Raw genomic sequence first — 23,356 nt, 5'->3', positions numbered from 1 at the left:
ACTTTCGAGACACTCCGCCATTCTTTGGTTGTGGAATAGGTGCAGCTTTAGAGGGGTAGGGGTATCATGGAGGTATGGGTAACGTCGATCTTGCGTTTCTGCCCGACCTGAGGCTTGCCCTCCTGTAGTTGAGCAAGTACCTAGATCACATACTTTATACTGCTAGACTCCTGATATAATATATAGCACATTAATCAACAAACAAATCACATAATATATAAAAGGTATTTCAGAGCACCCGCCTATTTACAAATTTTGAGCATATATCCAAAGAACACACCCTGCGGCAAGGCCCAAGAGGGAAAAGTGATTTTCACTTTGACAGTTACTATTTGCAGGCTTGAAATGCCAGAGCATAGTGAAAGTATGTACATTAAGTAATTTAAATGCATGATCGGGAGTAGGTCTTTCTACTGCCAGACGTGACTGATAAGAAGGCACCTGTTGTGTCAGCGCAGATCATAATGTTTCGTGTTGCGAACAGAGATTCTTCGCTTTCCGTCGGTGATAGTCAAGAAGGGAAGTCATCATGAAGATCAATGGAGACGAAGATCTCAACAAGCACTATGTGTCATTTATCCTATTCAGGCATATTCATGTCCTTGGCTGCATAGCCCAGCATCTGCCCGAGGCTTCTGGGTCCAATGATGTATGTGTACCAGCTGCACTGGACATGGACCTAAATCGAGTAAATAGCAAGCCAAATGATGAGGCTACCTCTGCAATTCTTGCTCCATCGCTTGAGCTATTCGGTCTGTTCAATAAGAGTTTTGTCAGTTCAGCAACGAAATCAACGGTAATCTCAGAATGGGAGTACCTCTCATTCCAGAAAGCGCCTCAAATGCGAGTGCGCAGTTATTCAAACACTTGACAAGTAGCCGTAAGCTTTGATGCAGCTCGTTCAAAAGAGCAGTCAAAGAGGGAGTGTTTGCGAAATTGGACCCCTCCATGCGGCGATCGCGCAGAGCGCGTGCCTTGAGACAAAGCATCAACATCACATAGCCGGATTGCATTCCACAGCAGGCAAAGGTGAGTATGCTTCGTGGAATCTCGACGCGGGTTGCCTGGGAGAGATATGGAGGGCTGTTGAGTGGGATCTCGTTGGTCGGGTTAGGAAAAGGAAGGTTGTTCAGTAAGGTGACGATGTTAAGGGCGCCATGGAAGCAGATTTTTGAGGATTCGTGTGAGGAGAAAGAAAAATGCAGAGGTGAGCTTGATGAAGGAGTTGAAGGCTGGCTGCTTTCTGCTCCACTAGCAGAGGGAGACTTGGGCTGGCTCTTCGATTCAGATACAGTGGGAGATGGTCCGAATTCGTACTGTCGTTGATGGAAACTGGGAATATCCTGAAAAGCACAAAGTCTGTGAGCCTTAATTCTGGCTCTAGTCGTGAGATGTCAGTAATCATTTGTGTGTTGATGTTGTGAACAGTGGGCTCACGTGTGCAATCGAATCTCTGCTATGGTGATCATGATCTGGGAGGCCGCGACCTCTGGAGATTCCACTCGAGTTGGCGCGATCTTGGGGGCACACCGCGTGTCCCTGCATCGAAAAAGCAATGATCCAATCTGAGAATCAAGACTCAACATTCGCTCCCGTATCCCAGAGTCACTTTGACCGGAAGCCTTCGTTTGCTCGAGGTCAGTCATGAACGCGACTGTCTCAAGGAGCGTCTGTTGCGCTTCGACAGGAACCTTCCATCCCTTCGGGCAAAATGAGTACAGCAATACCTTATTCCGAAGAGTGAACACATACCTCGGGAAGTGGTGTCACAAAATGAGGGTCAAACGGGTCGAATGTTGCAGGCTACCGATTTTCAGTCTCGTCAACAAACACCGCAGTGATCAGTAACCTACCTTGCTGTTCACAATGGCTGCTTGACACGCCACCATGTACTGGTTGTAACAAGAATCTGTCAGCTAATTTGTCAAAAGAAAACACTAGAGTGCTGACAAGAACTAACCGTCATCCACCAGGTCCTCCGCCGGGCCTCCGCGTATTCATCCTCCTCAAGAGACTCATGCAACGACAATTTCATCGCCGATGTCAGCGCCTCATTTGCTCTGTTGGCCATTGTGCATAAATCCCCTCGCTGTGCGTACTCGTAGACGCTCAGAAGATTCAGAGCTAGAATTCCTTCTAAATGCAAAGGCACCTTAGGATGAAACTGTGCTCTATCCGCACTGAGCACATTATTCGATGGGTTCAGCAGACTGGAATCAAGCTTTACAGCGTTTAGGGCATCTCGAGCAAAAGATTGCGCAAAACCCCTGCGAAGCTTCACATACTCTGCTCTCAATGGATCTGACTCATTCGGATGTGGAATGAGGACCAGGAGGGCAGAGATAGCTAGACTGAGCGGACCTGATGGCCGAAACTCTGGCCACTGAGACAAGGGGCGGTTATATACGGGCAACCGTTCGGGTGGAGGTAGAATGGGGTGGTAAGGATGGATGAAGACGTAGTAGGCATCTAATCTGCTCTGATGATCAGCCACGGATATCGTGAGTTGTTACTGCTAGGGTCTTACACATCCTCATCACTCCCATACAGTTGGACTAGGTCTGACGCCAACGAGCGATCCAGCTCATGTGCTGCTTCTCCTGGAAGAGGAGCAAACACAGAGTCAAAGATGGATTCAATCTCCTCCATCGGTGTCTCGATACTGCGCAGTCCGGCCCCCGGTCCACTCATGCCTACTAAATGGCTCACCCATTCTACGGGCAAGGAGCCCTGTTAATATGTTTTCCCAGAACCGGCGCACACACGAATCATACCATCTCCATCAGAGTTCGATGAGCTTAGTTCTTCCAGACCTCCTCCACATTTGCGCTTTCCATCAAACGAGCCGGCTGTGTTGGCCGTTTTTCTGCTATGCCGTGGTCCTCCCCGTCTGCTAGGAATGTAGACGCATGTGTAGCCTTTCGCGATGCAGTTCGAGCAAGCACTTTGGCCATCACAGCGAATCCGGGACGCGCGGCTGTGGAAGGGATTTCTGTCAGATTTTGCGAATTCGAACCAGCTTTCAAGTCCAGCGGTATACACACCAGGAAAGGCAGGCAACTCTGACCGGAGGCCTACGAGACGGCGGATTATCGGGCTCGACAGGTGCTGTCGTGGTAAACATTGCTGCCACAATATCGGCTCATTATTACACGGCCCTTCAGGGTTGTTGATAAGCCCAGCCGAGGAAAGACTCCCTGATCAGACTGCAGTGGCATACGTGGGGTGGGTTCTCCCGTGATTGGGAGAGGGAAAAACGCAGCAAAGCCCGATCGGGAAAAGCGAATCCCGACTTTGATGCCAATCTGTGATGCATAAGGACAGCTTCATCTTCCGTTCATGTTCACCCGTGAAAGACCTGGAGAGAGCACAGAATAAGCTTCTTGGCGCCTAATGAAACTGATGATCCGGCACAAACCGAAAAGGCACTACAACGGCTATGGACTCCACGTTCACGAGATGTACGTCTAGTCCGGAGAAACATTCCGCGAGTGGAGTTCAGAGGTGGCTTGTGGCATGCATCGCCCATTCCCAGTTCAGGTACCTAGTAGACGCCTCAATTGATGACGGGCAATTAGTGCCTGTCATTATGTTGCCAAGAAGAGCAGTGGATGCAGATCTGGTAATTTCAAACCCCGATTGCGGCGGCTTATGCGTGTCTATCTCTGCGAGGTCAGACTCCTGGGACTGTTTCTTGCATACTATTGGCTCTGAGCAGGAGTGTACAAGCAGCAAACCATGCTCAGCCTACGGTGTATACTTTCCGAGGGTATGCCGCCGGCCGAAAAGTCTGTCGGTTGGTGGGAATTGACAGGCATCATAGCTCCTTTGGGCCAATCCCTGCAGACTATTCGTATTCAGTGCGGGTTGAAGGTACGGATTGCATCAGACCTCGGCAACAGTCTTCGGTTTGTCATTCGATTCCAGCATTATATTTTACAAGGAATGCTCCCAAGCTGTCAAGTCAAAAGTTGACGCTCAGACCGGCCCGCCGAATTTCCAACTGGTGCTCTACTGAGGTGATCAAGAAGTAGCTTTCTGGCCTCATGGTCCCCCAAGCACGAGCCTTGGGAGCCAATCTTACCCCTTGCATCACGGGAAACTTCCGCTGCAGACAGTCGCAGCTCCATCCTAGTCAAATGAATCCCGAGACAAGTTCTCGGGCCAGTCCCGAACGGGCAGAAGCCGATGCTGGCTCGGTTGCCTGAAACAGGTATAAAACCCGAAACTAAACCATTGGGGTTGAAAGTTCGGGATTTGGGTAGGGATAGGGAACCTTGTTGCGAGTTGCGACGGATTGTATAAGTCTGGTGCTCACCGTGATACCCTGTGGAGTGTAGGAACCTGATATCGCTGCCCCCTTTCAGAACTGTGCGAATGAGACTGCGCGGAGCTGCTCCATACAGTCTCAATATCTCCATGGCAGCCAGCAGTTAAGAGCGGTTTCGACCGAGCCACTCTAAACTGCTAACTTCCTCAATTCGGCGGTGCAGGTGACACTGCGACAGCTCCGCTCAAACGAGATATGTCACCGTGACCCCCGTGGCATGCGAACATGTCAGGATCAGATTCTGGCCTCTTGTATCAAATGTTATCCGTGAGGGTTGTTTCGTCCTTCTCGGCTAGTGAATTATTCCAGCGAAGACGTTCCTAGCTGCATTTCCTGTCCCCTGCTGTTGACCACAGCCCGCTGTCCGTACTTGAGATACTCTTTTGGCACGAACATTGTCCTGAATGCCGGAAGGGGCACATGTCGACTGATAAACCACACAATTGGAAGTTCCTCATTGGTTCCAAAGCCCCATCACGGTTTTTTCAAGCCACGGAAGATACTCGGTTTTCCCCTCAATCAGCCAAGGGCAACATCCTTTAGATGACGCATCGCTCACGTCCCAGCGGCAACATATCAAACTGTACTTTCCAAGCTTATGGCCACCGACATCAGTAGCCAAGAAAGTCCATCATTCCCCCGGTATCTGGGAACCTGCCAACTGCATCTCCTTCACCACGGTCTTCCGGGTCCGCCGCAGCTCAGCCTTGGAGAAAGATCGCGCGAAAAGCTTTCGCGTCTGCGCATGCAGCCTGGTTTCAAACCCGGCTCCCCGGGCCCGCGATGATGGACAGCTTGAGCGGGATCCTAATCGCATTTGTATAGGACGGACCTGGAACGCGTCATCCTGAAGTCGAAGGGGACCTAGAGAGTAGAGCGTATACTGTTAAGGCACGGCACGAACAGCCGTTGGTCGAGATATATACTTCGAGTACCCATACGGCAATGGCAGCGCCGCATAGAGGATAACTCAACACTCCGTCTTCCCTATCGCCTTCAATTCGACATTTGGTGATGGTGATAAACGAATATCTGTGTATTCATCGTACATTCAACCCTTTATACAGGTATGTATTCTACTGCCAGAATTTACCCCCACATCCCCATCAGCTCCACGTCGTCTTCCCCTCATATCACTATACCAGCGATGCCCAAATATTGCAACCTTGCATTGCTATCTGTCTACGATCTTGAATGGCCCTCAGCTGTGATTGCTAGATTGATAATAAGCCCTATTCTCATTCACGAGTGGTAGCCTTGTGGTTGCTACAGTTCGAATACTATGCACTTTTACCCGTATCTTAGCTTACTGTGATGCTGCGACGCGCAAGATTCAATCAATAGTGGTTTAATTATATAGTATGAGAAAGGGTAGGTCAAATCCTGTCATAGCACTGACCAAAGCCCGACAGCTGAGCTCATCCGATAAGAAAGATCATCACCAATCATCAAGTTATAATGAGTATTTCGGCCCCGGAACAAGAGACAAAAAGGGAAAAAGAAAAGAGATGAGAACATGGTATAGAATGTACAAGTAATCGCCGTCGCTCTGAGTCGAGGTCAGAGTCTGCATATGCAGACAATACCCGCTCAGCTGAGGAATCGGGATGAAGAATGGGAGTAGGAGTCGGAATAGGGCATCACTAGAAGGTTCGTACGGAGTCAAAGAAGATGAGATCAAGATAGTGGTATATAAGGTAGAAGCGACAAGGAACATAAATGTGGACATCGTGTATTCAGATGGGAAGAGGGCATTATAGACGGAGCAGATATCCATTATCGACCCCACATCCGGGATGCATTCTCATGACCCTTGACCGGGCGTTGCAACGAGTCTTTGCTCGACCGGTCGCTCCCCTCGGCTTCGGGGTATGCGGGTTCGTGGGTGATTTCGATCGTGGTGTGCTGGAACACCTTGCCCATGGGGGCCAATTCGACACCCGGCTGTACGATGTTGTCCGTTGATCCGTCGCGCGTTGTCCCATCCACGTTATCTTCTTCGTCGTCGCGGCCTCGCCGGGTGCGCAGGACGCTGATGTCTGTGCGGGTATGTTTGGGATCGGCGGTGATGGTGGTGAGGTGATTGTCCGTTCTCCGGTTCTTGCTGCTGGCAAAACGGTTGTAGCTGCGGTCTTCGCTCGGCTCGGATTCGAGGATGAGGTTCCGACGGGTGAGAGTGTAGAGCAGCACGTCGACCAAACCGGAACTTGTGATGAGCGCTCCGGCGACGCAGAAGTAGGCGAGACTCGGTGTATTGCCCCGCGCGGTGGCCATTCGGCCGGCGGCCAGCGGAAGGGAAAGCACAATGTACGCGATCGGGTAGATAACCATGTATCCGATGACTCGACGGAGACGCTTCAGACTCGCCGTGTGGCTGCTTCCGAGAATTGCTGATTGCTTGATTTGCGTGCGTAATTGGAACCACATGACGGCATACAGACAGACCGTGCCGAATTCGGCCAGGAAAATCCAGATGTAGTGTGTCCACAAACGGATGGCTTCGTACTCCTCACTGATCCAGCACTTTGATCGGTTAGCATGGGTGGGTGAGCGACAAGGGTGATGGACATGCTTACCCAGGCGCCCGAGGGGATGAACACAAGTGGGCCGTGTGCAGCAAGTGGAATAATAACCAGTATAGCGACAAATACCCAGAGCCCAACAACTCCAGTAACAAAGATTCGGTAGCTCAACTTATGGCCCATGGCGACTAGAAGGAATGTATGGACGGCGATGGCGAGCACAAAGAGACCACTTGCTGGGTCTCCGATTTGCAACCAAAATCCCTGCAGAAAGCATGCCGCAGATGAAGCTTCTATTTTGTCCTCCGCAATCCATTTTATACATAGTAGGAAGCCGAGCGACTGTTGGAGATCGGCGATAACCAGGTTGTAGATGAGGACGATATATTGGTTGTATCCGATGTACCGCTGATAATTTGAGCGCCAGAAAACAAGACGGTAGGTGATAAAACAGATCAGACAAAGCGTTGCGATAAATGAGAGAATGGCCATCACAGCCACTGCGATAAGACCTTTGTGTTGCGTGGCAGGTAGTGGGTCGATATCATATGTGATACCAGCGTCGCTGTACGCCAGCCGGCGCGACAGGCCATGACTCTCATCTTGCCTGGCTCCAGCCAGATGCAACATTTGGAAAAGACTCATTGCTCTCGAAGGTACCTGGTGAGTTCACGGCCGTGTATGTGTCGCGGTCATCGTCCTCAGGGAATCAGGCCGGTATAGAAGAGCTGGTGAGTAAGACGGTTCCACAGAGGGGAAAAAAATGTCGTCTGATGCTGTACAACCCCTGCGATTGACAGAAGAAAGATCTCCAAACAAAGGGAATGGAACCAGGGGAAACGACCGAAATGAGAGAAGAGGGTAACAGAAATAGGAAGAAGAAAAGCTCAATAATCGAGCAAGAAGGAGATGATTAGTGAGGATGCGAAGAAAGATTTTAGCCACAGCAGTGGTTTACGCCCATTGCCATCAGCTCCCGACTGAGCCAAAGTAAGTCAGTTACGGAACCAGCAATGATATGGTTGATACTAGCGCGCAATCAGCAAAGAAAAATGTCAAAATGAAAAGTTAAAACTATTGGAAAATGAACATAATGTTGATATTATTAATAATAAGATTGTTCGGGTCCTGAATTGGTTGTGTGGAGAGTAGATCAGCGTAAGCACAGCCAGAAGGCCAACGATCATCTTTAGCCCTATTACATAGTATCGTACTAGGAATATCTAGTTTTGCTCCACCAGGAGAAAATCCCCCCTCTTCTCTTCAGGCCGATGAATTGTGAGAAAGGGGGCAAGTCAACGTTTGCCGTTAGGTGAGTGGAGTTTAGAATTTTCCAGGGGGATGGGCTATTGAGTACAAGGATGCTGCACAGTGACCTTTGGACACGGACATCACCGCCGTCAGAGTCGGGAGAAATCCGTGCTCATATGGATAAAGAGGTCCCAGGTGATAGGGCAAGGGAGCATTATAAACTGGTTGACTGGCACTTAAGGTTTGTACCTTGAACCATTACCGGCTATTTTGCATATTGGCCTCCGGATGCACTCGTGCTGCGGCCAGGGGTTGCGTTAGGACGGCCATGTTTCATTCGCTGCTGTTGCAGGGGGAAGACCGACTGGCGGATTAGGATCATTTTCGCATAGTAACTCCGAACTCCTATATTAAGTTGCATTGTTGACAAAGTTGGAAAGTGAGAAACGACCTCGACTGCTTCAAAGAAGTGCTGGGAACGAAACAGGAACAGTTGATTTGCCACCACGGAAAACGTTTCAATTTTGCACGACCAAGGAAGTCCGGGTAGCTAATGCTACTACTGCTTACAGAGACACGAGGGGAGGCACCAAAACCCCGCAAGGACAAAACCGACAGGACTTTCTGTTTCTGGTTACCGGCGACTCAAACTTTGACTTAGCATGCGCGAGATTAATGGACCTGTGCTCAAATCGCGTTAGATCGCCGACACTTCTCCGGATTAGGAACTCCAAAACACTTCCCAAGATCCACTATGGCGATTCACTTGTGCCACTGCGAGTCTACGATGACCGTGGAGATGGACAGTTTGAAGTAGTATCAAGGATAAGAACTCGAAATATTGGTGAAGCTTGCCGACGATCATCCCACCTTGGTACTTGGCAACCTCGAGCCGATTGAGCCAAATAAGCTTCTTGAATTTGGTGGTATCGTGGGTCACGTCACCATTTCGAGGGACTGAATTGTATTGGAGTCAATGTGCCAGGGGGAAACCTACTTTCAACAGAAAGAGAACATCCAGAATGACCTGAAGCTTTGGACTCGACGGGAGTAATTAATGCACTCTGGAGGCACAAGGGGAGCTTGCATTACCCAGAGCATATCATGTGCGGTACTAATCCGCGGTGGGTTGACGCGGACGTCTCCCTTGATGCTGGTATCCAAGCAGGCCTACAGCTACTCCGTAGAGACGACAGTGGCTTTTCTTGACATACCTGGATCAATCATGATATGATTAGCTGGGGAGTTCGTCGTCGCCATGTTGCCATGTTCGAGGTATTGAGACAACCTCAACTGCAAATGCAACGCAACAGAGGCTGTTTAGAACCGGTGACTGACATGTTTTGCATTATTTGTTGTATTGAGTGGCCTTGCTTCTAGGCTCGTGGCCACAAAGCCACAATGTAACCAAATCATTAAAAAGGAATGTTCCTCCCCGCATTTGTGGGTCATAGGCTGGGCTGTTCCACAGCTAGGCCCATCTGACGCAACTCATTCCTCTCCCGGTCAAGATTTTTCCTCAAGTCAGGCACTAAGGATTCATAATTGGTTACTGTCATGGATATGATGGAGATCGTCAGTGACAGGCATAACCAAGAACATGGGCAAGCATCAGAGCCAACGCGGCTGATTCTTGGGATCGGTACCTTTTCAAGGTATTCGAAATTTCCATTTGCAGACTGATGCAGGCACTTTGGATCACGTGATTCGTGGCTGCCACGCGAGCTTCCAGGCTCGAGTCCTGCTGATCCCCTCGTCCTTTTAATCTACTATGCTTTACCAAGGTAGATAGATGATCCAATTATCAATGATACTTTGACATTTCCTTCTTTCAGAACTGTTTGGATTCACCCTTGCTCCTAATTGACTGCCCTTTTCCATTCCACGTGCATAGTGCTTGTTCTTGCCTTCAGCATCCAGGTGGGCCCCTTAACGCGGGCCATCAGTGATTACTGAAGTGTGATTAGTGAGAAATAGGTAAGGACTATTAGCGTCTAACATCCAATTACAGCCAAAGCTGCGGACGATCAACCAGACTTGTCGAAGAATTTGAGTTTCTTGATCATCGCCATCGCTGTCCCCATGCTCTGATCAAAGTATGCTTTCACTTATCTGATATGATAGAAATTCTCCCAAAGGCAATATGGCTCTCGACCTATACTTCCTGGGTATCGTCTACTTGCTCAATATGTACCTTGTCATCACAGAAACAACTTCATTGTCGTGGGTGGGTACCGTGTGTTCTGCACCAATATAGTCAAAGACGATAACGGCAGTCTACTCGACGCCATCCACAGCCAGCATCAAAGATAGCTAGCTCATCACGTTAATAATATCTCTGGTACTCCGCACAGCATTCGCGTGGGTTGCGGCCCATACCTGACCCACGAGTCCCGGTCGGTGTGACTTTCCGATTCCGCGAAAATTTTCTTAGCTATCAAACTCTATTACGGCATCGCTCATCACTGCCAAATTGTCAAGGCCCGAAGAATGAACGCAAATCGATTACCGTTGATTCAGTGAGACTTCCTGCTAGATGCGCCGACCCACCAGTCTTGAACCGCGAAGACAAACTAGGTATGCAGTACGGCAGTTCCCAAGACTTCCTTCCAAGCAAACCTGCAGTCGAACCTCGGCTTGGCCAGCTGGAGCGAGACCTGATTGTCGCCACCAGAAATTTGGGAGAAGCGGTCACTGAGGACAAGACAAAATTAAGCAAGGTGTTGGATACCCGACGACTCGTGCATGGTTCCATGAAACATACTTCATTGGTCTGTGGGATTCATTGCCGAATTGCTTGAGTCTGTCCATCAACAATCTGATATGATACGTCTAATTCTTTGCCAGTTGAGCATTTCAAATTTCTGCAGTCTCCAGCAATTATCTTTTCCGAGGTAAGTCTCCTCACTCTCCTGTACACCAGAGTTTGGAGCACCCCTGCCGATCGAAAGGGGGATTTCCCTCGGACCCAGTTTCGACATGCTTCTAGAATCCACACGCGGCAAGTACCTGCTCGCAATACTCCGTCCTGCTGATTCTATTGGACAAGACGGTAATTATGTACCTGAGCCTGATAGGCTGAAGCTAATATATTTACACTTCTGGGACTTGCACTGTCACAATATCGCCTCAATAGTATGGTTCATTGTAAATTTGTCATATTGTCTCCGTCAATTGCATCACTGGAGGCACCTTGGTCTGAAGCTTATTGATAATACCCCAGACTCGAACTTTCGCAGGTCAGAATACGAAGCATCTGTTCAAGAGAGCATTTCGAGGACAATGGAGAGCAAGTCTGCAAAGTACTCGTTCACAGACAGTGCTCTTTCCTCGTCACACAGTCGACTGTGTGGAGATTAACCGTCATTAGTAAAGGACCGGGCAATTTTAGCAGCCAAGCCCGGCATTTAGATGACACAGGGCCACTCGTTAAAATGGGCCTGTTGTATGAAGTACGAAAGGATCGATACCTCGATCATGCTGTCGTCATATCAGTCTACAAGGCCAAGGCGCTTCTACTGTACAGTTGCTATCGAAAGTCAGCCGTGGTCGTTGGATACATTAAAGATTACGATTTCCGATGAAGTGTTCTGTGGGCAAGCTCGCCTTTACGCCTCGGGAACACTTGAGTTATGCTTCTTACTATGACTACTTCTCGATTTTGCGTCAGGGCTAGTCAATCTGACAATTGGTTGACTTTAAGCTTGAAGGATCATTTAACCTTGCACTAAGTCTATCAATGGCCACTATGGATATCTGCAAAGCCAAATGTGACCCTCTCTTAGAAGTGGCGTGCTCAGGATGCTGCAAGCTCACCGTTGCTTGTCTCTGTTTGGGGCGCCGTAACCTATGTCTAGTCATTTGACACGTCTGCGGCACCAAGCCTGTGAGTGGGCGCGGTAAGGCTCTACAAACTTTGCAAAGTCAAGCATGTGAAGCATACGGTTTCTTCTTTCTCGCTTTCATCAGTCGCTGCCGTTGGTTAAGACCAGGGCGACCATGCACTCATTGTCGTCTAGGGCGGTTGCTTTTCGTCGATCAGTGACGACCTTCAGACCCTTGTGTAACCTGAGCAGAAGATGATTGTGTACATCGTATATCAAACATCTGGGGTTGACAATTACGATGGACCCGAATTGGTGGGAGGTGAGGCACACTGATGCGTCGCATAGCGGTGTGATACGGGGAAATCCATATTAAACGAAGAATCCTCTGATAACCTAGTCCGGGGTTCGAGGTTATTCGAGGACCCTCTGACGATGATGATGCAGTACAAGGGATGGAATAGCGACTACTCTGGATACAGGTAGGTCTGATCTGGCGTAGTATGCCATCAGTCTGGATCAACGATCTGCAAGCCTATGGAGGTCTCGCGATCCTTTCAACGGATCTCCCTAAGAGGGTGGGTATTCGGACAAGAAAGTAGAGGACCCTGAAGTCACTTTGTTGCTCCTTGTCGAGTTTGTATTCCCCTGTTGCCCTCTGTTTCCGTGCTATAGATTCTTCGTATTACATCCTCCCCGGTCCAAGTCAACGGCAATGTGGCTCAAGCAAGGTCCAACCGTCTGACCTGGTGAAGAAAGGAAAACCAACAATTTGTTCCTTGCCCGATGCGCCAGAAACGCTATTGAGAACGAGTGGCCAACACGAGCCTTAACCGGGCCGGTCCCTGTCACGTTCACATTCAATACACATTCACCTTCACATTTTAAGGTTCACTGCGCACTGTGCAGCACTGCAGACCCTGACCAGACCCCACCAGAGGCAGGAGCCTGCACCACACTGCAGTGCTGAAGGATCAGCGCCAGGATCATTGTGGTGGCTGACAGCCTCAATGTCTCCTTACCAATTATGGAATCCTTCCATTGTGAATCGGAGGCCTCCGTATCGTAACTATTCAGCTCGTATCACATGGGGCGGCCACATCGACCCCGACCCCGGATCTCCACGCCGCTTCTGAATCGGAGATCCTTCTCGCTCTCAGACCTTATGCGCCGTTTCTAAAGGATTAGCAGTGCAAAGAAATGCAGCAGAAAAAACATTTGTTTTTTTTTTTTTTTTTTTCGTTTCTACTGTATCTTGTCTAGGATAGTTACCGTAGCGTATACCGGTCTCCTTTAGAGGTTAGACTCGACTCAATACCACCGGAACCAGATTTGAGGATCCCATGGAATTGCGCGTGCCAGAACCATGGAAGACAGCCCGTGGTCCGCGTCGTCGGACCCAAACTCAAACCTGCGTTTGACTCAGGGTGACCTGAACCACAAGTGCACAAACAAGGAACGATGGCATATGGCATCTGCCAAGATCAGTCGAAATCGAATCGAGCTCATATTCGATCTGCATCTTGTTTCTCTTGAGCAGACCACTTTTTTCTAGTCGTCGTTTTACGAGGTATACGAACATATACCCGATTGAGAATGGCCACCTTGATAGTCAGGGAATACCCCAGCTGAAACTCTAACCCCAGTCGACTGCCATGATCTATTGAATACTATTATGAACCCCTCAATAGCCCGGAAACAAATCAGATCGAGTCCCGAGTTCAGGGGTGGAGGAACCATGGTATTGTGTCCCGTAGTCGGTAAACTTACATAAATCATTATTATTGGAATTCTAGTGTTAAGAGCCGGCGTAACTGTCTTAGGTTCTTGGTCCGAAGCTACAGGTAGGTGTCAAGGTTTGGGGGATTGAGTTTATTGTTTATTGGTTGTTGTATACGAGGGGTTATTGCATTGATTGATTGGATCGAGGTTTTGATGTTATTGATTTTGTAGGTTAGATAGTCCTAACTCCTGGCGGTTATGTTTTCATGTGACTGTGATGTGCTACATGTAGATCCTATCTGTTGTGAAAAGGGGCCTCTGGTTGATGAGCATCACATGCAGAAGGCGCGGTCTGAAGCTTGACGGCTCGGATAGAGTCCGTGTTCATGCTGATGCTGTTCATCTACGGAACAGGCGGATTCATTGATCTTCAAGATTCAGTAACTGAGACCACTATTCAGAGCAACGGCCGAGTAACATCCTCACTTAACCTCCGAGTAAAGTACAACAGAAGTAGGAATACCAATCTGCCGAAAGTACATGTACAATCCATATTCTCGTCGTCTGGTCCCATGTCCTCATTTCATATCTTACGCTTCGTTGCGATCGTAACTACATCGTTTCTCGTCGTCGTGGGTCTTCACATCGACTTCCGTAAAAGAAGAAATCAACCTAATTCGGGGTAGAGTCATAAAACATGATCATCGTCGGTAGAGTAGATTCGAAACTGTGTCAAAGTTCAGTCAAGTCATCTCCTTCGCGAGCCTCGATCGCGATCGCGGCGGCTGGGATGTGCCTCTTCCTCTTCCTCGTCTTCCTCCTCGACGGGCGCGGGGGTGCGTCGTTCGGTGCGACGCTTGGGGCGTCGTCGCCGGTTGGAACTGATGTTGCTGGCCGAGTCATCGGGCGCCAGTGATCGGTCATCGTCAATCCCATCATCTTCCGTTCCGCTTTCCCAAGTCCCCAAGGCGGACGACGGAGTGCCGAGTCGTGCCTCGACGTACGATCCGCGGCGGTTCTGATTGGCGATGGACAGGCCGGCTCCGCGTTCACGCAGCGCGCGCCGGACGACCTCCGCCTTGCAGTGAAGAGCTTCAAAGGCATCCTCCAGGGCTTCCATTCCGAGGAAAATCTCACGCTCGATCTCAGCGAGGGCCGCGATCTCCGTCTCCTCGTCTAGCGCAATGGGTCCGCCGAAGGATGCAGGCGATGATGAATTGACACCATACGGCTGACTGGCCGGTCGAACGCCACCATCCATATGGCTCGGTGTCGGACCGCGGGACATTCCCCCTGTAGTGAACGGCGTATTCGATCGACTGCTATTCCAGCGTGAAGGGGTCGCGCCTGGGACTCCTGGGATCGGATCCTCGGCGCCACTGCGCAAGAACCCATCAAACCGACCTGAGATGAGGATATCCCATTCGTCATCGCTGATCGCAGCAAGGGTTGCAAGTACATGGTGGATGCCGGGGTTGTTCAACATATAGATTGCGGTTTCAGGATCACGAGGCAGAGAGGATAGCCGGTAGAGTCGTTGAATGGCGATTGACGATGACACAAGCGCCTGCGGTTTAGCTCGAGGCTGCTGGTCGTCCGTTCGTGGGATGGGTGTCGACGTGGACTTAATACCCAAAAGCGAACAGAACAATGGACGCAGCTCCGGGCCAAGATGTGTTAGCATTGCAAAGGTCAACGTCTCGTCATCCACCTCCTCCGGAGCACTGGTAGGCTGCGCGACTTGTTCATTCAACCACTTATCCACTGCAGCCTTGGTCTTGCGCGACTGCCGGAGATAATGGTCACGGTACTCTTCGGGTACGTCAATGTCCATTTTTTGCATGGGAATGTGCTCATCGCCCGACAAGTCGGCTTCGACTGTTGGAGCCATCATGAACGGAGGCCAGCTAGGCAGTTCCCTGCGACCAGATACCAGCTCGAGTACCTCGCCCCAGCTCACTCCTGATGGACGCTCTTCCATCTCATCGTGATCACACATCAGGCAGTGACATGATTCGGATGAGATGTCACGTGCAAACACTGCTTCCAGCCGGTCGAGAAGCCGCCGAGCGACAGATCGGTACCCCGTCGCCACAGCCAGCGAGCCGTTCTTGACCATGACGTGCTGATAGTCGTCGAGAAGACGATTGAACGGATCAAAGACTTTGGCAGCCGCAACAGCAGGCTGCAACTGCTGCTGAGGGGGCACGTCTGGGTGCTCCGGACCCAGCAGTAAGGTCTTCGGTACTCGATGGTCCAGACCGCCATTCTGTAATAGGTAGTCGACTCTAGGGATGGAAACGGGCACCTCTGGCGGCGGAGGAGGGGGAGGAGGAGCGCCGAATGTGGAATTAGCGGTTGGCGGACGACCATAATCAAATGCGATATCAACCGGCGAACCGCTCCCTGGTCTAAACGAATGTGACATAGACGACCGCGTTTGGTTTCGTGAAGGCGGTTTGACAGGAGAAGTTTGTGGTTTCCGGGACGTGATCGATGGCTGATGCGGTGCAATGGTGGCGTCAGACCCGTTTGCCGACCCTGACCCAACTTCACGCACCGTCGCGGGGGATCGAGGCGGGGACAGAGTACCCCGGCTTGACGACCGCTTGGGGGGCTTGACCTCATCGGCGATCTTCGCTTTGGAAGACTTTTTGCTTGCAACCCGAGCCGGTGTATCTTTCCCTTTGTTGGATTTCGGGGTCTCTGGCCTCTCCGTTTTGCTTGACTTGGACGCTTCATCTCTTTTCGAGCGCAAACTCGAAGACGATCTTGTAGACTCGGCTCGAATCCGAATCTTCGTCTTCAGGTCCTTGGGTTTTGCTTTTTTCTCCTCTGCCGCCTTCTCTTCCTTGTCGCCGACCGTGCTTCCCTTGTGGGAAGAGTTCTGATCCAGACTCGTCAAGGGTGGGCTGGGAGGCGCATGCCGACTATCCGTACGATGCTTGTTGTCTGCCTCCCCGCTCTCTTTATTCTCCTCTGTCAAATCGGTCGGATCCGGCGTGGGAATACCCGGTTTGCCGACGGCCTCTCTGCTATGGGCTTTCGAGAACGTAGGGTAAGGCAGACTGGTTCTCGACTCGAGGAAAGAGGCCGTAGCGGAACGGCTGGCGGCGTCGACGCCCGGCATGGAGGACCGACGCTGCTGGCGCGAGCTGGAGATGGAATTAGATAACGATGTGGTGGAGGAGTGACCCGTGGGGATGTCACGGTCTCGATCCTTGGTTGAGGGGCGGGAGGGCCGTCCGTGGGACGAGCGGTGATGACGTTGTTTGGGCTTTGACGATGTAGAAGATGAGGATGGCTTTCTGTCCCGGTCCCTGTCGCTATCTCTGTCATTTAGTCTCAAGGGAAATAGCATGACGGGATGAGAGAGGTCCGACATAGGTAGGACTGGGCTGGGATAAATGGACGGAGAGATGGAAGACGACAGGGCGTGCGATCCCGTCGGTTCTTCAGCGTCTCTGTTCGACCGGAGTTGTATGTTTCGTCTAGTTACCTCGTCAAAAATAGAGTCAAGTCAAGAGGACGACTACCTCGTGGAGGTCAAGATGCTGTGCCACAGTTGGAGTGGGATCGTCTGCCTGTTGGCAGTATGTCGTCTGGCGCTTAATTTGAGAGGAGGGCCGCACTGCTCACTGGTCGGATACCGGGCAGGGCGCTCGTGTCAATCATGCCGTCGCATGCGAGAGAATGTGAGAAAAAAGAGAGTTTGACAGCCTGAGTATCGAGACGATCAAAATGGTGTTGCACGAGAAGATCGAGCAAAGAATTAGTGCATCAGTCAGAGAGAAGGAAAGATTCGATGGGGAAGAATTATGCGGTGAGGAGTGGAATCATCGTTTCTTCCCCGCGCAGTTTGGGCTAGTTGGTAGTCCTAGTTGGGTTGGAGACTCACTCTGGGGGTGACAGAGTGACGTGGTGCTGCATGGAAACCCGATAGGCAGGATAGTAAGGCTACATGGGCAGATTTATTTCAGACAATCACTGCGAAGAGGACAGTAAAGGTTTCAGTCTGACAATAATCTCTGATGTGTTGTTGCTGCTGTTCCACCGGTACTTTTGAGTCTCGTCATTCACACCTCAGGCAGCGAAGTGATGGATGCCTTCGCGATGTGTTTTGGGTGTCATCAGCATTGTAACAGAAACGTCGAATTTTCTAGATTTTCCCTATGAACGATCTCTTTACAGGGTATCTTTTGATTGAATTCAAGACATCAATACCTGTTCCCAAGCAACCCAACGCCGTCTTCCATAATCAACCACGACCAAATCCCAGACGCATTCAACTCCATGCTGTCAGACCATTCGCGACCTTCTTCACTGGCGACATCTCCAACACAAAGTTGCCATCCTGTTCCTGAGCCACGCCTCCTCGTCGTGCAGCACGCATCATCTTCTCGCTGGCTCGTTTGCGCTCGCCCGTGTGCCGATTCCAAACCCAGCCTTCCTTGAGCCACATCCACGTCAAATACGCCCGTAGCTCCTTGTCCTGTGGCAAGACTGATTTCCATTCCGGTTTAAAATCTGCTGATGCCGCGCCATTGCCTTTCCAGTCCTTCGCTAGTCCCCGCAGCTCATCTCGGCAGAAGATGCGCCAGCTATCCAGCGAGTACGGGCCCACACCAGGCAGATGTGCGATCTCCCATGCTACACGCGTGTCGTCCTCGTCGTCGCCGATGCATTCTTCGCGGCCGACGTCTTTTCCATCCATCTTGCGTGGGTAGTGCAGTCTGCGGTATCGTCTGCCCTTCGTCGGTGGACGATCCAGCCATGTCTTAGCAAGATCGATGCATTTTTTGGCTCGCTCGTTCTGAAATCCTAAGGAATGGATCATGGAGACCAACTGCGAGAAACCAGCCTTGCTCATATCGTGGACTGTCGGGAAATGGTCAAAAACTCGGAAGAGAACAGGCAAAGCGACGCCTCCGCGAGTCCGATTTAGAAAGATCGTAGCGATAAGCAGACGAAATGGATCATGTGCGAGCTGCTCTTGCACCAAACCGAATGTGGGGGCGTCAATCGAAGGGAAAGGCAGACAGGAGTCGGGATCGATGAGCGGCTTCGGGAAGTAAGGAGACACTTTAGGAGGCCTAGGACGAAGTGTCATAACGAACGGGACGTCAGGGTCCGCAGATAGTGCGCTTCTCAGTGGAGTCCTAGGGATCCCTTCCGCAGGTCTAACAAAGGTCTCGTCTCGGACAGGCGGTTGCATCACGTCACGCAAAAAAGCATCATGATCCAAGATGCCGTCGTCACTCGGCACATCACTCAGGTCCGAGTCAGAGTCCAGAAAGTCAAATGGTAGGCCAAATTCGGTCAACATGTGCTGAGTTTCCTCAGGATTAGGCTTGTAATGTAGGACATAATTAGCAGAATAGGTAGCGGGTATCTGGCTGATCGACGCCAGACCATCCACTTGCTGGGGTCTCAGAAAGTATTTTGACTTCACCTCATCGCTGGCGGTCACACCTTGCGAATCATCGGTTCTTAAAAATCCAGAGTCCAAAAAGGGTCATCAAGGATGAGAACGTCCTCAACTTTGTTATCACCACCGTTCTTCCGGCCGAACTTCTTGGTCGTAGCATCCTCTTCAATGTGACGATCTTCAGCTGCAAGGTCTTGAATCTCCGAGTCCTTCAGGCTCTCCCGATATTTCTCGGCTCTTCTCTTCCTGCGGCTCCGGCGCTTTCTGTGATTCTTCTCTTTCTTGGGTCTGTCTGTGCTCTCCTTGCGCGTTTTCGGCTTACCCGAAGGCATAGGATTCGCTGAATGTGCGTCTGGGACAGCTGTGGCCGATTTTTTGGGTCCATCGGAGTCACTTTCCAGACAAATGGGTTCGTCTTTGGAATTCGCAGGTGAGGGCAGAGAGTGCTCAGAAGAAGTAAAGGCGCTTGCTCTGTTGTTGCGTTTCTCTGGCGTGATAAAAGAGAGACCGTTCGATCTGTCGCCTTTCAACGAACGATCGGACTGCTTGCTGATGCTTGGGCGCCTCTTGGGTAACTCTTCCGCAGGCGATATGCTCTCCAAACCCTCGGGCTCAGTGGCACTAGCGAAGAAGTCCTCAAGAGGATACTCGGCCTCAAGATCGATTACCTCACGCTTGAAATCGTTGTGCGAGTCAGCCATTGAGGTAGTACGCTGCTCCTCAGAAGACTGCGAAGACTGCGATCTGCTCTTCTTAGGTTCCTGTTTAGTCGTGTCGCCATTCGACCGCTTCCTTTTCCGATCCTTCTTGGAGATCTTCGAGGACCTCCTTCTCTCCTCCGACACGTCATCAATCTCGTCCCCGAATTCTGAGCCTTGGGTATCGCCATAGTCCTTCCCGTACAGGTCGAGATAGGTCTTCCTCACATAGTCTGTCAACCTGTCGATCGAGTGCTCGTCCATCCCAGTCGATTTCGCTTGTTCATAGAGTTCACACACAAAGGTCCGCCTTTTGGACCGCCTCACAGGATATGAACCACCACGCATAAATGGATGCGATGCAATGAAATCTAGCAAGCGAGCCTGCGCTTCCGGTTCAACAGAAGCGAAGACAATATCTTCCTCAGCGATGTCATCGTCGAGAGCGTTCCCCTTGGCTTTAGCATATGTTTTATTCTTATGGTGCTCGTTCCCGATGTTGTTATCGGCCATCTGAATTTTCACGGATTCGACCGACGTAGCAGGGGTGAAGTCGTCCTCATCCTCATCCTCGCCTTCGTCGTCGACATCAATTCTAGTAATACTCCTCTTCGAACCGACGCGCCGTTGAGGTATCTGGCCCGCCGAGAAGTAAGGGGACTCTTTGTGTGTACGTCCAGTTCTCTTGCCGACGGAGGCTCGGCCAGTCCCACGCTCTCGCTGTGGGGAGTCATTCGCCCCGTCCATGGAGGTGCCACCATTATATGTGTCGAATGAGGCGTCGAAGCTAGGCTCGTCCGAGAGGATCTCGTCCACGGTGCGAAGGTATTCCTCGTCAAAGGGTTCGTAGGAGTCCAAGTCGACGGTGGGAGGGGCGATGACGACGGAGACAGTTTGAGGTGACATTTTGGGCAAAGTCACGGACTATCGTAGTTATTCCTCGTGCTGTAAGTAATTTGATGTGCTTGTAGTTGTTGAAGCAGTAGGTCTGAGTGTTGTAGGTCTGTCAGACATGGTTGGTTCTGTCTGGGTGATGCCTTTTCATGGCTAACACAAAGGTGAAAAGTGTCAGTGAATAACACTCTCACTGAGAATTTCAGATATTCACTCATTGACATGAAACAATTACCTCATCCATACCGGCCAGCCTTCGCCCTACAATAGTAAGCGAAGCTATAGCTTCCGCATATTGAATGGGCAGCAAAGGAAATGATGCAGAACCTTCGAGTCGGGCTTGACAGGCTTAAAATAAGAATAATGTCTAATTAATCAAGGCTGAGATTTGAGAGATCCCTGCTCTCTTTGAAAGTCCCCTATAAGGCGGATTGAGCTGGATTCTAAGGAACACTGCTGGTGGAAACAATTTTAGATGCAACAACACGACGCGGAGAAGGGCGGCGCACAGGCCAATAATGGAGATATCCAGGTACAACAACGTGATAGGTCCAGTGCCAAGGTTTACCTGTCAATTGACCACGATGATCAAAATGGAATCAATCATAAGAAAAATACCCAATGACACCTTGGTTCATACCTTAGGCTAATGATTATGTGGTTGATCTTATTGTCACAGGGAATTTTGATATTGTGATATGTAGTTAGACTTCGCCAAACTGCAGGTTGCTTATGGGCAACATGACCGTAACCAGAACAGAGTAAGAAGCAGAATTAAAACGACTTCATTAACGCCTTGATATATTCTCAGGGACATATCCTTAACTTTTCGTGGTACCTACGCCCTTTGCATTCAGATAATAGCTCTCTGTAATAGTTTTGCTCCCGTCAGGAGAGCCTATCCAGTGTCAGCAACTTTTCGAATACACAAATGGACGATTTTTTGGTAAATGAGAAACATGAAATGACCAAACGCTAAGTCAAATTTGATCTTGATGCTATATGCACGCTAGTTTCGTCCTTGCCCTCTATCTCCTCGCCTATATCCAAATTTGAGAAAATGGAAAGCGGCTTCAACAAAGCTTTGTTGATGACTGCGGAAAACGGCAGAGAAGTCATCGTAAAGATACCCTGCCCCAGTGTTGTGCCGGTGAGGTATAGTACTGCGTCTGAAGTTGCTACATTGGGATATGGTAAACTATGTCGGCGCCGTTGTAAAACCTCACTACTAATACGGTTGTTCTTCCAATGAAGTCTCGTACTTCTATTCTGGTGTGCAAAGTCCTTGCCTGGAGCTGTGATGTTCTAAACCCTGTCGGGAACGAATACATTGTAATGGAGAAGGCCAAGGGACGGCAGCTAGTCGAAGTATGAGGCGAGATGGATCAGTCGCAAAAGTTCAAACTTATCCAAAACCTCGTCCAGCTGGAAAGCCAGCTGGCCTCAATGAAGTTCCCTGGTTACGGAAACTTGTACCTACGTCATTCGGTTCAACACATAAGTCGAGTGATACCTATAGATGGTATCTATTGCATTGGTCTTGTCTACAATGCATCTTGGTTTCCGCACTTCGATAACAAGAATGACGCCGGTCCATGTCTGTTTCTATCCTCTATGTGGCTGATCCGATGCTAACATCTACTTCTCACAGGGGAAAATCTCTGCGATCTTGGACTGGCGTTAGCCAATCGTGGCCTTAGACATGTACAGCACTCGACTCTTGTTCCACGTGGGCCCCATTATGGCTCCAAAGACGAACATATTCAGACCTTAGAATCTGCGTCGAAGATTATACCGATACTAGCCGGTTATACTCCACTGCAACGGTTCTCTAACCCAACACTGTGGCACGATGACCTTCACTTGGGCAATATATTTGTTTGTGACAAAGACCCTACAAATATCTTGAGCATAATAGACTGGCAATTTATGTCAATCATGCCCGCGTTTATGCAAGTCCAGTGGCCGTCTTTCCTTTGCCCTCCCGACGACTACGAAATTGGGATGGTCAAACCAGAGCTACCGGCCAACTTCGATGAGATGGACTCGGATGAGAAAGCTTTCGCGATAACGGAGAGAGATCAAGCTTTGCTGACAAAATGTTACGAAGCGGCACTCGCCAAGAACCACCTTCAATCATACTTGGCCTTCACTCGAGTCGATCCTGCCATCCGGCATTTGTTTACTTTCTGTGAAACCACATCTAAGAATGGGATCATACCACTTCGTGATTCTCTGGTGCAGATTTCTGAAAACTGGGGTCAAATGGATCTTCCCCACAACAGTCCTTACCAAGTCTCAAATGATGAATTATCAAAGCACAGGTTTGACCTTGCTAGGTACAAGGATTGGCATAAACTAAAGTCATACGCTCAAGAATTGCTGCAGTCAGATGATGATGGCTGGGTGCCCCCTCAACTTGACTTTGATAAGGTTAAAGCTAGACACTCTGAACTCTTCCAGCTTTACATCCAAAAAGAAGCTGAAGAACGACCGGAAGAGGAGGCAAAGAAGCTTTGGTTTTATGTCTGTAAAGAATATGGGTGATTGTCCTTCCGGATCAACCATTCTTGAAATCTTAGAGCGTCCTAGACGTTTGGGTAATGCTCAAGATACATATAATTTGAAGAATGGAAGGAAGGAGTCATAATATTCCTTCTGGCTTATCATCTACGCCGCTGGTTTGG

At 50.0% G+C, this 23,356-nt stretch overlaps 4 protein-coding genes across 4 annotated transcripts; 1 reads left to right on the top strand and 3 right to left on the bottom strand.

Moving 5' to 3' along the window:
* Positions 1-6,106: 6,106 nt before the first annotated feature.
* On the bottom strand, positions 6,107-7,497 carry gprC (the record flags this gene model as incomplete). The annotated part of the gene is made up of 2 exons (XM_033557613.2): positions 6,107-6,853; positions 6,907-7,497. 2 exons carry the CDS (start codon positions 7,495-7,497, stop codon positions 6,107-6,109), a joined length of 1,338 nt encoding a protein of 445 aa, XP_033413504.1.
* Positions 7,498-14,397: 6,900 nt separating this feature from the next.
* Positions 14,398-17,034, bottom strand: ALT_3045 (uncharacterized protein; the record flags this gene model as incomplete). Its single annotated transcript, XM_033557612.2, has 1 exon — positions 14,398-17,034. One exon carries the CDS (start codon positions 17,032-17,034, stop codon positions 14,398-14,400), a length of 2,637 nt encoding a protein of 878 aa, XP_033413503.2.
* A 900-nt stretch (positions 17,035-17,934) lies between these two features.
* Positions 17,935-20,681, bottom strand: ALT_3044 (putative pre-mRNA splicing factor; the record flags this gene model as incomplete). The annotated part of the gene is made up of 2 exons (XM_033557611.2): positions 17,935-19,121; positions 19,202-20,681. 2 exons carry the CDS (start codon positions 20,679-20,681, stop codon positions 17,935-17,937), a joined length of 2,667 nt encoding a protein of 888 aa, XP_033413502.2.
* A 1,926-nt stretch (positions 20,682-22,607) lies between these two features.
* On the top strand, positions 22,608-23,216 carry ALT_3043 (uncharacterized protein; the record flags this gene model as incomplete). The annotated part of the gene is made up of 1 exon (XM_089599484.1): positions 22,608-23,216. The coding sequence occupies one exon, from the start codon at positions 22,608-22,610 to the stop codon at positions 23,214-23,216; it is 609 nt and encodes a 202-aa protein (XP_089456227.1).
* Positions 23,217-23,356: the final 140 nt, after the last annotated feature.

The sequence above is a fragment of the Aspergillus lentulus genome (assembly GCF_001445615.1).
Source record: "Aspergillus lentulus DNA, contig: Alt05, strain: IFM 54703, whole genome shotgun sequence".
NCBI classification, from domain to species: Eukaryota; Fungi; Ascomycota; class Eurotiomycetes; order Eurotiales; family Aspergillaceae; genus Aspergillus; species Aspergillus lentulus.
Note: the sequence above shows the minus strand (reverse complement) of the source record. Positions and strands in the feature narration are given on the sequence as shown.